Source organism: Rhinatrema bivittatum, chromosome 3 (genome assembly GCF_901001135.1).
Source record: "Rhinatrema bivittatum chromosome 3, aRhiBiv1.1, whole genome shotgun sequence".
Lineage (NCBI taxonomy): Eukaryota > Metazoa > Chordata > Amphibia > Gymnophiona > Rhinatrematidae > Rhinatrema > Rhinatrema bivittatum.
The window spans coordinates 594,087,837-594,103,533 of NC_042617.1; the positions used below are offsets into that span (position 1 = coordinate 594,087,837).

Consider the following 15,697-nt stretch of genomic DNA (forward strand, 5'->3'; position numbering starts at 1 on the left):
CGACGATTTCAATGTGTTATCCACCTAGATCTCTTTCTTGGGTTGTAGCACCTAATATGGAACCCAACATTGTGTAATTATAGCATGGGTTATTTTTCCCTATATGCATCACCTTGCACTTATCCACATTAAATTTCATCTGCCATTTGGATGCCCAATTTTCCTGGAGCTTCAAATCGTGACCCCTGGTTCTGCTGATTTTTTTCCGACGGAAAAGGTTTGTAGTTGTCTTTGGATCATTAAAACCTTTCAAGTATCTGAAAATCTGTATCATATCACCTCTACTCCTCCTTTCCTCCAGGGTGTACATATTTAGATTCTTCAATCTCTACTCATATATTTATATATTTAATAGTTTTAATCTATTTATGATTAATTTTTGTTAGCATTTCATGTTTACCTTTACTTTTATGCTTATTTTTATTGCATATGTTAATTAACTGCTTTTAATATTTTAGATGTAACTTTTTAAACCTATTTTATTACTATGCTCTATATATTTTATTGTAAACCGATGTGATGTTCCTACGAAACTCGGTATAGGAAAGCAAATAAATAAATAAATAAACTGTGGCACAAATTTTGCAGATGGCATTTTAAGCCTCAGATTCTTGGTACTGAGCCATACCAACATACCAAGCTGGAGAGTGGGTGCAGTGCACCGTTTTTTTGTCGGCTTGAGCATTAGCACGTAGTGCAGCTTGGTCAATGAGTTGGTGAGTCTTTACACTTAGATCTTGGAGCTCTTCTCCTATCAGGGTGGCAGCTGGGCAAGTCTCTGGCATAGGAACAGGTCACTGGATCCATGGATGGCATCCAAAGATGATGTAAAATGATGATGATTCAGTCGCGCTTGACTTGGTTGTTATGGGCAAATTTGGTCTATGGCAGCAAGAAAGCCCAGTTGTCTTGTCTCTGATTTTCATATAAACTTTGAGACTGTGGTTGACTCGCTTGGTCTGGCCATTATTCTGAGGGTGGTAGGTGGAGGTGAAGTACAGGACAATTTCAAATTTATCGCACAGTCCTCTCCAGCACTTTGCAGTGAATTGGACCCCCCCTCCCCCCCGAACCAAAAGAATGTGGAGAGCAAGTCTATGGATTCTGAATATGTGCTGAGTGAAGTGAGTTCAGGCGTGGACGGGCATCCAGAGGGAGGATCAAAGTGTGCTATTTTTTAAAACATTTCCATAACCACCCATATGGTTGTGTGGCCATTCGAAGGAGGCAGATCGCAGATAAAAATCGGTGGCTACATGGGTCCAGGGTTCTATGGCACAAGTAGAGCAGGAGCCTACGTAACATCAAATGTCATTCCTCATGAGAGACCACCAGTTAATGGTGCATGATGCGTTCCAGGGTGCGGGTGATGCTGGCATGCCCCAAGAGATGGGAGTCATGGGCCCATTCTAGAACCTTTTATTATAAATGCTGGGGGACCATGCTTTTTCCAGGAGGAACCATGAAGGTGACTGTGAGTACAATCTTGGTGGGGGTCAAGGATGGGCTGAAGTGGCTACAGTGTATCTTCTGTATCAAAGGATCAGGATAGTGCATCAGCTCAATGGTCAGCAGAGCAGTAGAGCAGCTCGAACTTGACCCTGTTAAAAACCAGGGACCAGCGGGCTTGTCTGGGGTTCAGTCTCTGTGCTTGTGCCAGGTCCTTATAAATGGTTACAGGATGCTTTGCTTCTTCCAGCACGTGCTGTCATTCCTTCAGCACCAATTTGACCGCAAGCAGTTCTCGATCCCCTATAGTGTAGTTTTTCTTTGCTGGGGAGAATTTCATAGAAAAGTAAGAGCAGGTCACCAGAGTATCACTATCATTATGCTATAGGAGGATAGCGCCCACTCCCAGGGTGGACACATCTACCTTCACAATAAATGATCTTGCTGGGTCAGGGTGATGAAGGCACAGACACAGAATGAAGTCTTCCTTGAGTTGTTCAAAGGCTTGGGTGACGTATACTGGCCAATTCCTGGTTAGGACTGTCAGGGGGGCTGCCAATGAGGAGTAATTAGGGATAAACTGTCTGTAGTAGCTAATGATCCCTAAAAATCATGACTCCGCCTTGAGACCAACAGATCAAGGCCACTCCACAATGACTTTCAATTTAGCAGGGTCCATCTTGAGACCTTGGTATGAAATAATATACCCTAGAAAGGGGAGCTCCACTTTTCCAATTTAGCCTAGAGGTGGTGGTCATGGAGTCGCTGCAGGACCTGTTTCACATGGTCTCGTTGTTTGGTGAGTGATTTAGAGAACACTAGGATGGTGTCCAAGTATATGACTACATGGGAGTAGAGAAGGTCTCTAAAGATTTTGTTCACTATGCTCCTGGAATGCCACAGGAGCATAACACAAGCCAAATGGCATTACCAGATACTCATAGTGTACTTCACAGATATAAAGAATGACCTGCTTGATCGCCCCAGGAAGGATGTATAAGCGGATTTGCTCCTGATGGAGAACACCGATTTGCAGCAGAAGGGGTGCTGTGCAGTGGGTGACATGGCCGGTTAGAGTCTCCCCGGTGACTGTGGATATGGAGAGCACAGTGTCCAAAGGTTTAGTCAGGATGTAACATCAACGCACAAGATCCTTGGCGATAAAACTCCCAGAAACCCCAGAATCCAGGTAGGCTTGAGGGAATATTTGGGGACATGCCTTCTAACATTCAGAAAAAGGCTTAAGACATGGTTGTTTAAACAAGCCTTTCCAGACACTAACTGGTTCTCAGCATCAACTATAGAAAGACACTTCAGAATACTGTAAATAATTATACCTCTCTCTGTTAAGTTAATATAGCTTTGTTTCTTCTCCTCCCAGTTGAGCAGCCTTGTTTTATTGTAACTGCATTGATTCTCTTCGTTCAAGGTTCTAAGTTATTACACCCCCTGTTATTTGTAAACCAGCATGATGTGATTGTATCATGAATGCCGGCATAGAAAAACCCTAAATAAATAAATATCTGGCTAAATTCTAGCCGGCTAATAAATTAGGCATCTAGAATTTAGCCGGCTAACCCCTAGATTCATCAAAATGCTATAATAATGCATGAATAATCCTTGGAGTAAGAAAAAGTGGCATGTTTATGGTAATTTTAGAATTACTGCACTTCGCATAGGGGAGATAGAGAGAGAATATTTATAAGGCCTTTATAGTAGTCAACTATTTATATCTCTATAGGAGGGCCAACTGATAGCTCGAGGTGAGGTGCTGGTGGTGGCTTAGGGTTTAGGAGCCAATTTTACATGCAGAGTAAGATGTATGAACATCGCATTACCCCTCGGTGAAGATTTGACGTCATTTGGAGTGGGGAAAGTCTCACAAAGATGATATTTTACAATGTTCTCTCACCTTAGCTTGATGGACTCTATAATAGGGTACTCTCATGCTAGGGTGAGAGAACATAGTAGAAATCTCAACTTAGTGAGATTTTCCTCCTCCAAATGACGTCATATCTTCACCGAGGTCTACTGTGCTGTTCATATGTCTCACTCTGCATGTAAAATTGGCCCTAAGCCACCACAGCACCTCTCCTCGAGCTATTAAGTGGCTCTCCTATAGAGATATAAATAGTTGCATACTGTGAAGGCCTCTCTTTCTCTCTCTATCTCTCTCACTCCCCCACTCCCAGAAATGGCTGAAATGCAATTTGCAATCTTCAACTCAAATTGCATAATGGCCATTTTGGGCTTATCACCAGGGAAAAAGATGTAGTTATTTCCGGCACTAAAAACATGTGATGATGGCCCTCGTTTTAATTTGTCCAGCTCAAACCACTCCCCAATCCGACCCCTTCAAAAAAATTTGCAATTCTGCCATGTGGTAACATTATTATCGCATGCGTTAATGAGTTATTGCGTGCGTTAACGCCATAACGCATTTTGATGAATGACCGTATAAGTTAGGGGTGTTCCAGGGACATAACTGGGAGGAGTTGAGTTAGCAGACTAACTCCAATATTTAGAGTTAGCCGGATGACTTAGCGAGCTACATCTGGTTGGGCCAAAGAGCTGTCCTAAAGCTTGGCGGCTATAGATAGTGCAGTTTCATTATCAAACATGTCTCCAACGTTAGCTGGATAAGTTTATCTGACTAACTTTGCTAGCTGGACTGTCTCTGAATAAGGAGCCCATTGTATATGATTTTTAGAACCATAGACATCCTTCCTTCAGATGTCACATCAGAGGAATTATTCATATATAGCATTTCTGGATGATAATTACATGGATCCAATACAAGCCATCACAGCCTACAGAGAATCCATTTTACTCCAGGACCCTGTTTTCCCCCTTTAAACCTGTACGGGACCACTCAGCCTCCCACAGAGCCATACCGCTATTAGATCACCGAGTTACATAACCCAGTATCTAAACTGAAAATAAATAGCTTTTATCTAGGTAGAATTGCTTTTAAATTGATCTTGGTCTCTCTTTCATTTTGTCTTCCTTTTCTCTCCTGTCTTCATCACTTCCTTCCCCTCTTTGATATCTGTTTTTCTTTCATCATTTCATTTTTCTCTGCCTCTAAATCTCAGCCTTACATCATTATCACTTCATTCACATTTGGAAATCATCCCTCCTTCATTTCTCACAGGCCAGTTCTTCCTGTCCTAACACATCACTTCCCCAACTCTCCCCTCACCCTCCTCTGATCAGTCTCCTGCTATGTGGCTCCCTTCTCACTACTCCCCATGATCCCCTCACTGATTTCCTCATTCCCTCAGCCATTTTGTGTAACTCGCCACCTCTCACCCTCCTCTGATCAGTCTCCTGCTATGTGGGTCCCTTCTCACTACTCCCCATGATCCCCTCACTGATTTCCTCATTCCCTCAGCCATTTTATGTAACTCACCACCTCTCACCCTCCTCTGATCAGTCTCCTGCTATGTGGCTCCCTTCTCACTACTCCCCATGATCCCCTCACTGATTTCCTCATTCCCTCGGCCATTTTATGTAACTCACCACCTCTCACCCTCCTCTGATCAGTCTCCTGCTATGTGGCTCCCTTCTCAATACTCCCCATGATCCCCTCACTGATTTCCTCATTCCCTCAGCCATTTTGTGTAACTTGCCACCTCTCACCCTCCTCTGATCAGTCTCCTGCTATGTGGCTCCCTTCTCACTACTCCCCATGATCCCCTCACTGATTTCCTCATTCCCTCAGCCATTTTGTGTAACTCGCCACCTCTCACCTTCCTCTGATCAGTCTCCTGCTATGTGGCTCCCTTCTCACTACTCCCCATGATCCCCTCACTGATTTCTTCATTCCCTCAGCCATTTTGTGTAACTCGCCACCTCTCACCCTCCTCTGATCAGTCTCCTGCTATGTGGCTCCCTTCTCACTACTCCCCATGATCCCCTCACTGATTTCCTCATTCCCTCAGCCATTTTGTGTAACTCGCCACCTCTCACCTTCCTCTGATCAGTCTCCTGCTATGTGGCTCCCTTCTCACTACTCCCCATGATCCCCTCACTGATTTCCTCATTCCCTCAGCCATTTTGTGTAACTCGCCACCTCTCACGTTCTCACAGCCATCCAGTTTCTCTCCTTCATCCCATCATCCCTCTGCTGACTCACCCCAATTATCTTCTCCCCATCACCCTCTCTCTGTCACAGTCATCTCCTTGAATATACGCCCCTTCTCCCCCTCAATAAATGCTCCCTTCATCACCCCTTCTGACTTTCCTATCACTACCTTTGGTTGTCTCTCCTCCCATCCACCCCGTCACTACCTCTGCTTCTCTCTCTCTCTTCCTACACACCCATCGCTCCTTCTGGCTCTCTGTCACCATATTCATTGCCTCTCCCTCCCCCTTCACCTCCTCTGGCTCTCTCACACAAACTCAGTATCACCACCTCTCTCCCCCCCCCCCCCCCAATACCATCTGTGGCTCGTCATCTCTGTCTCCACCTCTGACTTTCTTTCTTTCACTAAGATAATCTTCTTCTTTCATGCTCTTTCACCCCACCAAATACCCTGGCTGTCTGTTATCACCCCAGTCAGTTCCAGTTTTCATTGCTGATGTCCAGGAGAGGAAACAACATTCACCTCTCCTTTTTGTGTTCCCTCCAGTATTTACCCCTCTTTATGCCCTGATCAGCATTCACCCCCTTTTGTGCCAGCTCCTTCTCTCATGTGACCCATCCCTTGCACCACCAGTATTCACCTCTTCTTCACCTCACTCCCTTTCAGCTCGTACCTATTCTTCCTCCCTATCAATCACTTACAGCTCCCTGATTATATTTCCTTCTTCCTCTCCCATTCTGGGGTCACAGGATGCAGCAGTTGCAGTGCCAGAGTGGGTGGGGATGAGAGTAATGTAGACAGGAAACATTGTCCAACTCTTCCCCTCCGCTTTCTCCCCACATGCTGCCTGTATCTTAGCGATCCATAAGAAATCTGATATCAAAACCCCCAGGAGAAGGGGCAGGTCCGGAGCAGGCACTGTACATGAGAACACGACTGCTTCCCTGCCTCTCCTGTTCCTTGCAGACTGCATGGAGGGGGCAGGTCTGGAGCAGACACTGCAGATGAGAAAACACGACTGCTTCCCTGCCCTTCCTGTTCCTTGCAGACTGCATGGAGGGGGCAGGTCCGGAGCAGGCACTGCAGATGAGAACACGACTGCTTCCCTGCCTCTCCTGTTCCTTGCAGACTGCATGGAGGGGGCAGGTCCGGAGCAGGCACTGCAGATGAGAACACGACTGCTTCCCTACCCTTCCTGTTCCTTGCAGACTGCATGGAGGGGGCAGGTCCGGAGCAGGCACTGCAGATGAGAACACGACTGCTTCCCTGCCCTTCCTGTTCCTTGCAGACTGCATGGAGGGGGCAGGTCCGGAGCAGACACTGCAGATGAGAACACGACTGCTTCCCTGCCTCTCCTGTTCCTTGCAGACTGCATGGAGGGGGCAGGTCTGGAGCAGACACTGCAGATGAGAAAACACGACTGCTTCCCTGCCCTTCCTGTTCCTTGCAGACTGCATGGAGGGGGCAGGTCCGGAGCAGGCACTGCAGATGAGAACACGACTGCTTCCCTGCCCTTCCTGTTCCTTGCAGACTGCATGGAGGGGGCAGGTCCGGAGCAGACACTGCAGATGAGAACACGACTGCTTCCCTGCCTCTCCTGTTCCTTGCAGACTGCATGGAGGGGGCAGGTCTGGAGCAGACACTGCAGATGAGAAAACACGACTGCTTCCCTGCCCTTCCTGTTCCTTGCAGACTGCATGGAGGGGGCAGGTCCGGAGCAGGCACTGCAGATGAGAACACCACTGCTTCCCTGCCCTTCCTGTTCCTTGCAGACTGCTTGGAGGGGGCAGGTCCAGAGCAGACACTGCAGATGAGAACACGACTGCTTCCCTGCCCTTCCTGTTCCTTGCAGACTGCATGGAGGGGGCAGGTCTGGAGCAGACACTGCAGATGAGAAAACACGACTGCTTCCCTGCCCTTCCTGTTCCTTGCAGACTGCATGGAGGGGGCAGGTCCGGAGCAGGCACTGCAGATGAGAACACCACTGCTTCCCTGCCCTTCCTGTTCCTTGCAGACTGCATGGAGGGGGCAGGTCCGGAGCAGGCACTGAAGATGAGAACACGACTGCTTCCCTGCCTCTCCTGTTCCTTGCAGACTGCATGGAGGGGGCAGGTCCGGAGCAGGCACTGCAGATGAGAACACGACTGCTTCCCTGCCTCTCCTGTTCCTTGCAGACTGCATGGAGGGGGCAGGTCCGGAGCAGGCACTGCAGATGAGAACACGACTGCTTCCCTGCCCTTCCTGTTCCTTGCAGACTGCATGGAGGGGGCAGGTCCGGAGCAGACACTGCAGATGAGAACACGACTGCTTCCCTGCCCTTCCTGTTCCTTGCAGACTGCATGGAGGGGGCAGGTCCGGAGCAGACACTGCAGATGAGAACACGACTGCTTCCCTACCCTTCCTGTTCCTTGCAGACTGCATGGAGGGGGCAGGTCCGGAGCAGGCGCTGCAGATGAGAAAACACGACTGCTTCCCTGCCTCTCCTGTTCCTTGCAGACTGCATGGAGGGGGCAGGTCCGGAGCAGGCACTGCAGATGAGAACACGACTGCTTCCCTGCCTCTCCTGTTCCTTGCAGACTGCATGGAGGGGGCAGGTCCGGAGCAGACACTGCAGATGAGAACACGACTGCTTCCCTGCCCTTCCTGTTCCTTGCAGACTGCATGAAGGGGGCAGGTCTGGAGCAGGCACTGCAGATGAGAACACGACTGCTTCCCTGCCTCTCCTGTTCCTTGCAGACTGCATGGAGGGGGCAGGTCCGGAGCAGACACTGCAGATGAGAACACGACTGCTTCCCTGCCCTTCCTGTTCCTTGCAGACTGCATGGAGGGGGCAGGTCCGGAGCAGGCACTGCAGATGAGAACACGACTGCTTCCCTACCCTTCCTGTTCCTTGCAGACTGCATGGAGGGGGCAGGTCCGGAGCAGGCGCTGCAGATGAGAAAACACGACTGCTTCCCTGCCTCTCCTGTTCCTTGCAGACTGCATGGAGGGGGCAGGTCCGGAGCAGGCACTGCAGATGAGAACACGACTGCTTCCCTGCCTCTCCTGTTCCTTGCAGACTGCATGGAGGGGGCAGGTCCGGAGCAGACACTGCAGATGAGAACACGACTGCTTCCCTGCCCTTCCTGTTCCTTGCAGACTGCATGAAGGGGGCAGGTCTGGAGCAGACACTGCAGATGAGAACACGACTGCTTCCCTGCTCTCCTGTTCCTTGCAGACTGCATGGAGGGGGCAGGTCCGGAGCAGACACTGCAGATGAGAACACGACTGCTTCCCTGCCTCTCCTGTTCCTTGCAGACTGCATGGAGGGGGCAGGTCTGGAGCAGACACTGCAGATGAGAACACGACTGCTTCCCTGCCCTTCCTGTTCCTTGCAGACTGCATGGAGGGGGCAGGTCCGGAGCAGGCACTGCAGATGAGAACACGACTGCTTCCCTGCCCTTCCTGTTCCTTGCAGACTGCATGGAGGGGGCTGGTCCGGAGCAGACACTGCAGATGAGAAAACACGACTGCTTCCCTGCCCTTCCTGTTCCTTGCAGACTGCATGGAGGGGGCAGGTCCGGAGCAGGCACTGCAGATGAGAACACGACTGCTTCCCTGCCCTTCCTGTTCCTTGCAGACTGCATGGAGGAGCAGTAAACAGAACGACTGTTTGAGATTTGGGTTGGGGAACTGACCCCCAGATTTGGCGTAGGAGCCTTGTGTGCCCATGGCTAAGGATACCTCTGGCCGGAGCATTCAGGCTGGAATCTTATTTCTTTACAACTTTGATGGTTGAAATGTAGAAATCCCTACTCCGAAGAGGTTTCCCCTTTCAGGCACACAAACACTTTTAGCTGCATTAAGAGAAGATGTTCCAAGTGTGTGTTTGGTTAAGGAAGGAACAGAACAAATATAGATTTAATTTTTGACTCTTATATGCATTAGTTTCCATGAAAAGGTACTGGCAGAAAAAGCACATACAAATTTCCAAGGGTACTTTCTACCCAAGATACATTTCAAAGCAAATGTAGGTTTATACTTTTGCTTTGAAAATTGGGGCAAGGTCTGCAGGTAAAAAGTACCTACCAAGCTTGTACCAAAATGCACAGTTTGAAAATCGCTGCCGTAAAATACAATAAAAATAAAACACTTTCCTCATTACATTCAAAAAGAGGCTTCCAGAAAGGTCCTCTGTATGGTACCAGTCCCAAGTATTCCTGCTCCAACCTGTGGATCCCCCAATAACAACTTCTTGTTTTTAATACTCTTATAAGAGACTTTAGGAGAGAGTTTTTGGGAAATTGTTAAAAGTTTTTAGTGGAACTGATTAATTTTCTATGTGACCTGAAAGGTTTGAGAGATTGTTTTTGTCTTCTCCAGACTCTAGTACTGACCCTCATGTTAAGATTTTCCAACTAAGAGTATCACAAGCTATAAAAAATCTCATGTATCAGTAACCGAAGACAAGGTTCATAATTAGATTTTAAAGTTGCTGCAGAAGTGTATATGAGGAAGGGACACACATTATAATCAATGCTAATCAGCCTCCATGCTGTTAAAAATACTAAAATTCTAGTAGCATGATGTTTATTGGGACTGTGGTAATTTGTGCATTCATTTAAAATTAATGTGACATCTGAAATGAATGCAGCCCATTTGTTTCATTCATGAGGGGCCCCGAAATGAATGGGGGCCATCTCACAAATGAAAACCTATTCATTTCATTTCATTCCTTTTATCCCCGATTCCTTTCTATGGGCCATTGTAGTCTAAGGGGATTGGGGAACGGTTGCAATGCCAGTTAGTGATTGTAAGTAAGCCACTAAAGCAGCCAGCCAGTCCTTCACTGTGGGAATAGCAACCAGCCCTTCCCTGTAAGTCATGTGTGACCTGGCAGCCTCATCATAGACTGATGGGCACTGGGCAGAACTCGTTAGCAAGGAGACCACAGAGACAACGTATCAGAGTGCAGCATTTTTCTATTCTAGCCTTTTGCTGCTCTCTGGATCCAGTGTCAGGAGTCTGGACATGTGCAAGAAGTACTACAGATTTCTTCTTTGTTCTGGAAGGAGGCTATATATTAGGCTCTGCTCTCACAGAGTATTGTTCAGAACTTTAAAATTCTCTTGGTCTTCAACTTTAGAAAAATACTTTGATTGCCAGCTGCTACAGTACTTGCTGCACTGGTCTCATGCTCTGAGAAAGGAAAACAGTCCCAAGAAGCCAGGAGTGGCACTTTACTGCTGATTTCTTTTCTCCCCTGGGAAGGGTCTGGGTGTGGGTGGGAGTGGGGGATAGTTGCAGCAGACAAGCAGTGCCAGTCAGAGTGTTTTTTATTTTGCTCTGTGTGAGTACTGCAGCACCAGACCAGTCCAGTGTTGATGTACCCCAGGAAAAAAGTTAAAAATTAAAAAGAAAATTTCTCCTCCCCCATCTACCTATTTATGGTTCTTTGTTTTGTTCTAACCCCTCTACAGTGATCCTACCTGGTTCTCTTACCCTGTTTTTGTTTTACTGGGGTGTTTTGTCCTCAGAACAAAAATGAAAAAAAGACAAAACAAGTTTCTTCTACCATGGACTTTCAGTCTCATGCCTAGCTGCCATACCCCAGAAAATCAAGGAAACCAGAAAATCAAGAAATGGAACAGCCAATGTTCAGCTACAGAATATAGGAAAAGCTTTCTTAATAAAGTAACGATCACAATTTACTAGGAAAGTGTTGTTGGTATCCACTTTTGGAGCTTTGGGGGTGTTCTTTCCACACTAGCTTTCTTCTTAGCTTGTTGTATTGGGATATTTTGTCCCCAGAACAAAAACATGAAAAAAGACAAAAGAAACAGGTTTCTTGTATAGTTTTCTTCAACTCTTCCATAGTCCCAGCTTGGTTCTCCCAATCTGTTTGATGGATGATTTTATTAGGATGGTTTGTCCACAAAAGCTCTTAGAAGGAAGAAATACAGACAGAAGAGAAAAGATGCTGAAGAGAAACCATTCTGATTTTCTGAAAGTGATAAAAGTTACATTAGTGAGCGAGAACTCATGAAAAAACAGAAAATCAAGAAATGGAACAGCTAAGGTTCAGCTATGGAATATAGGGAAAGGTTTATAAATAAAGCAACCCTCATAACTTACCAGAAATACCAAACCACACTCATTAGAAACCATTTACATGTTCTGAATGTTATAATAGTTTCATTTGGAAAGCCCATTTCCCATGAAAATCAAAATTCCACCCAGCAGTTAGATCACGTTCAAGCAGGGAATGTAATAAAGGTTTACATCAAGAAAATTATACTTATCACACTTCATTCTCTTGTACTGAATCTGATAATTGGCAAATGCTTCAGCAGAATGAGTGACATCTCCCATGCCACTCTGCCTTGCTGCTATATTCCTCATGCTATACCTTGGATGTTTTTGTGCCACTCAGTCTTGCTGTCATGCCCAGACCTTACACTTTGGGGTGTTCCTGCTAATCTAGGGGGCAGTTTTGCACCTTTCATGTTAATTTGGTGTCTTGATGCCACTCTTTATCAGTGCCTTGGGGTTTTTCTGCCACCTTTTCTGCTTCATTCCTCCTTCATGGTGCCTTAGGATGCCGATACCACATTTTGTGCCACTTTGCCTTGCATTCTGCCATCAAGGGTTCATACCACTGTTGCTGGTACCCTCTTTTGGAGCCTTGGGATCTTCTTCACACACTAGCTTTTTTTTCTTTGCCCCTCTGAAGGTGCCCTGGATAACTGTTGCCAATGCTGGTGTCGCTTGGTCTTTTTGTGGAGCTTTAGGCTTTTCATACTATTTTTGGTGCCACTTTGCATCAGTCTAGGTTCCTTGTTCTTTCCTTCTCCTGATGATTTCTTCCCACAAGTTTCATGAGAATTGATGAAGACCCCAATTCTGAAGCCCAAAATAGGCTGCAGTGCTTCCTCCATTGATTTTAATGACAATTTGTTTTTATTTTGAAACTAATGAAATGAATTTAGGTCCCCATGAAACGAATGAATGAAAGAAAACAAATTTTTTCCTATACATCCCTATAATTTGTGCTTTGGTAGTAAAGGATTGAGATTTTTTAATTCAAAGATTTCCACAGGCCTCAAAATCCTGATTATGGGTTTTGCACTTGTAACACTGCATTTGCCAACTTCAATTGTTAGTTACGTTTTTTGTAACCTTGATTTTATTTTGAGAATAGAAGTTTTACAGATAACATTGTATATATCGTTTTCTGAGAGAGTCAACCAGAGAGAGTTAATATGTAGAATTTAAAGATTTTTCTTTTACCTGGCACAGATAGTTGACAATATTTTAGCTCTCTGAGCACAAAATGCTTACAATGTTATGTTTAGGTATTTGGTTCTCATCTAACATTTGAAAAGATGTGTATCGCATTTCATGTATATTCCCTTCACTGTATTTAAAGAACATAACTGAATTTTTAATACATTTAATTTCAAGCATTCCAGCTTAAGTGAAGAATGAATATAAAAGTTCCCTCCTGTAAATAAAGGAAAGTTTCATATTACAAAGATCGGCCAATGTTTGATGACACAGTTAAAACATCACAGGGGCATTTAGTCAGATAACTTGGCAATGTTTTTGAATATTAAGCCACTTATCCAACTAAATTTTAGCTGGATATTGAGTTACCTCATTAAAAGGAGGTGTTCTGGGGCACTCCAGGGTTGGATAAAGTTATTTGGCTATTTTAGCCAATTTTCAGCTACAACCCCTTAAGGCAGATAACTTTAGGTCTGCTCGGAACAGGTATAAAGTTATCTGACCGTGTGTGACTGGATAACCATAGAACTAACCGTTTGCCATGCGAGACTTAAAAAAACAAAAATAAAAAAGGTCTGGTGGTCTGAATCAAAGCCCCCTCCCCCCACCCAAGCAGCTAAACAAGGGGTTTTGCCAGGCCCAGCCTCCATGGATGGCTGAGGCTTTCAGCATGGATGACACAGCAATGAAAGAAAGCACTAGCAGCCCTGCCACAATGAAGAAAGCACTAGCACTAGCACCCTGCCGCAATAAAGAAAGCACTAGCACTAGCAGCCTGCCGCAATAAAGAAAGCACTAGCACCCTGCCGCAATGAAGAAAGCACTAGCAGCCTGCCGCAATGAAGAAAGCACTAGCACTAGCAGCCTGCCACAATGAAGAAAGCACTAGCACCCTGCTGCAATGAAGAAAGCACTATCACTAGCACCCTGCCACAATGAAGAAACACTAGCACCCTGCCGCAATGAAGAAAGCACTAGCACCCTGCCGCAATAAAGAAAGCACTAGCACTAGCAGCCTGCCGCAATAAAGAAAGCACTAACAGCCCTGCCGCAATAAAGAAAGCACTAGCAGCCTGCCGCAATGAAGAAAGCACTAGCACCCTGCCACAATAAAGAAAGCACTAGCACTAGCAGCCTGCCGCAATGAAGAAAGCACTAGCACCCTGCCACAATGAAGAAAGCACTAGCAGCCTGCCGCTATGAAGAAAGCACTAGCACTAGCAGCCTGCCGCAATGAAGAAAGCACTAGCACCCTGCCGCAATAAAGAAAGCACTAGCACTAGCAGCCTGCCGCAATGAAGAAAGCACTAGCACCCTGCCGCAATAAAGAAAGCACTAGCAGCCTGCCGCAATGAAGAAAGCACTAGCACTAGCAGCCCTGCCACAATGAAGAAAGCACTAGCAGCCCTTCCGCAATAAAGAAAGCACTAGCACTAGCACCCTGCCGCAATAAAGAAAGCACTAGCAGCCTGCCACAATGAAGAAAGCACTAGCATTAGCACCCTGCCGCAATGAAGAAAGCACTAGCACCCTGCCACAATGAAGAAAGCACTAGCACTAGCAGCCCTGCCACAATGAAGAAAGCACTAGCAGCCCTTCCGCAATGAAGAAAGCACTAGCACTAGCAGCCTGCCGCAATGAAGAAAGCACTAGCACTAGCACCCTGCCGCAATGAAGAAAGCACTAGCACTAGCAGCCCTGCCGCAATGAAGAAAGCACTAGCACCCTGCCACAATGAAGAAAGCACTAGCACTAGCAGCCCTGCCACAATGAAGAAATCACTAGCACCCTGCCACAATGAAGAAAGCACTAGCAGCCTGCCACAATGAAGAACGCACTAGCACTAGCAGCCCTGCCACAATGAAGAAAGCACTAGCAGCCTGCCACAATGAAGAAAGCACTAGCACTAGCAGCCCTGCCACAATGAAGAAAGCACTAGCACTAGCAGCCCTGCCACAATGAAGAAAGCACTAGCACTAGCAGCCCTGCCACAATCCGGGCAGAAAATGTAGAATGTAAATGGTATGGGGGAAGGTTAGGGTTGGGGAAGGAGGCACAGGAGGGCTGGATCATCTAAATGTTGCTAGAAATTGGGAGCGGGGGGAGGGTTGGCCCAGACCCCTGGAACGTGTAAAAACAGATATCAAAGGGGTTTGTGGGGTGGCGTCTCGGCCCAGACGCACCCTCGTTTACCTGTGTGTGTGTGGGCGGGGGGAGGGGGACCTTGATTCAGCCACACGGGTCTGGATAACTAAACCTAAACAGTTATAGTCAAACGATAGCCTTTATCCAGCTAAAGGTGGCCACATAACTTTAATCGGGAACAGTCAGTGATAATTTGGCCTCTCCCCAGGTTACTGGATAGTGCCCTCCAGTTATTTCCTAATTAAACTGACACAGGTTCTTCATATTTATTCCTAATAGACACGGCAGTAAATATCTTAATGGTCTGTGTGGAGGGAAACTTTCAGCAAGATAAGTTTATTTTTGAAATGAGTTTGGGTTAAACTTGCTATTAATTTATTTTGACAGGCTCACAGCAAGCAGGGTTCCTCAGTGCCCTGAAGGACAGTCCTGCAAGATATCCTTTTCATGAAACTTTGCAATCATTTCTGGAAAAAACAAGGAGATGAGCGAACATTTTATGATGGATGCCTAAGTTTCCTTCTTTCTTACAGAAATTTGTATTCAGCTCTGACGACTGAAAAAAGGCAGGGCGGCTTTCAAAATGTTCAGTGACATCACAGTGTTTCCCCGTAGGAAATAGAACGGAAGGCCGGATTCTAAGGGGTAGAGTTTGAAAGGTGCGCGCTTGTGTCCGTGTGTGTGCGCCGTCGGCACGTGCATGCGCGCTGGATTTTAACATCCACGTCTGCACGTGCCCACAAATCGCG

The 15,697-nt window shown here is 46.5% G+C and overlaps 1 protein-coding gene across 2 annotated transcripts in view; it reads left to right on the forward strand.

The window, feature by feature from the left end:
- LOC115088443 (probable palmitoyltransferase ZDHHC14) overlaps positions 1-15,697 on the forward strand; it is a 400,884-nt gene that overhangs the window by 348,845 nt on the left and 36,342 nt on the right. For both annotated transcript variants that reach the window (XM_029596720.1, XM_029596721.1), the window contains exon 5: positions 15,336-15,384. In XM_029596720.1, the coding sequence (XP_029452580.1) occupies positions 15,336-15,384 (49 nt within the window). The remainder of the gene's footprint in view (positions 1-15,335; positions 15,385-15,697) is intronic.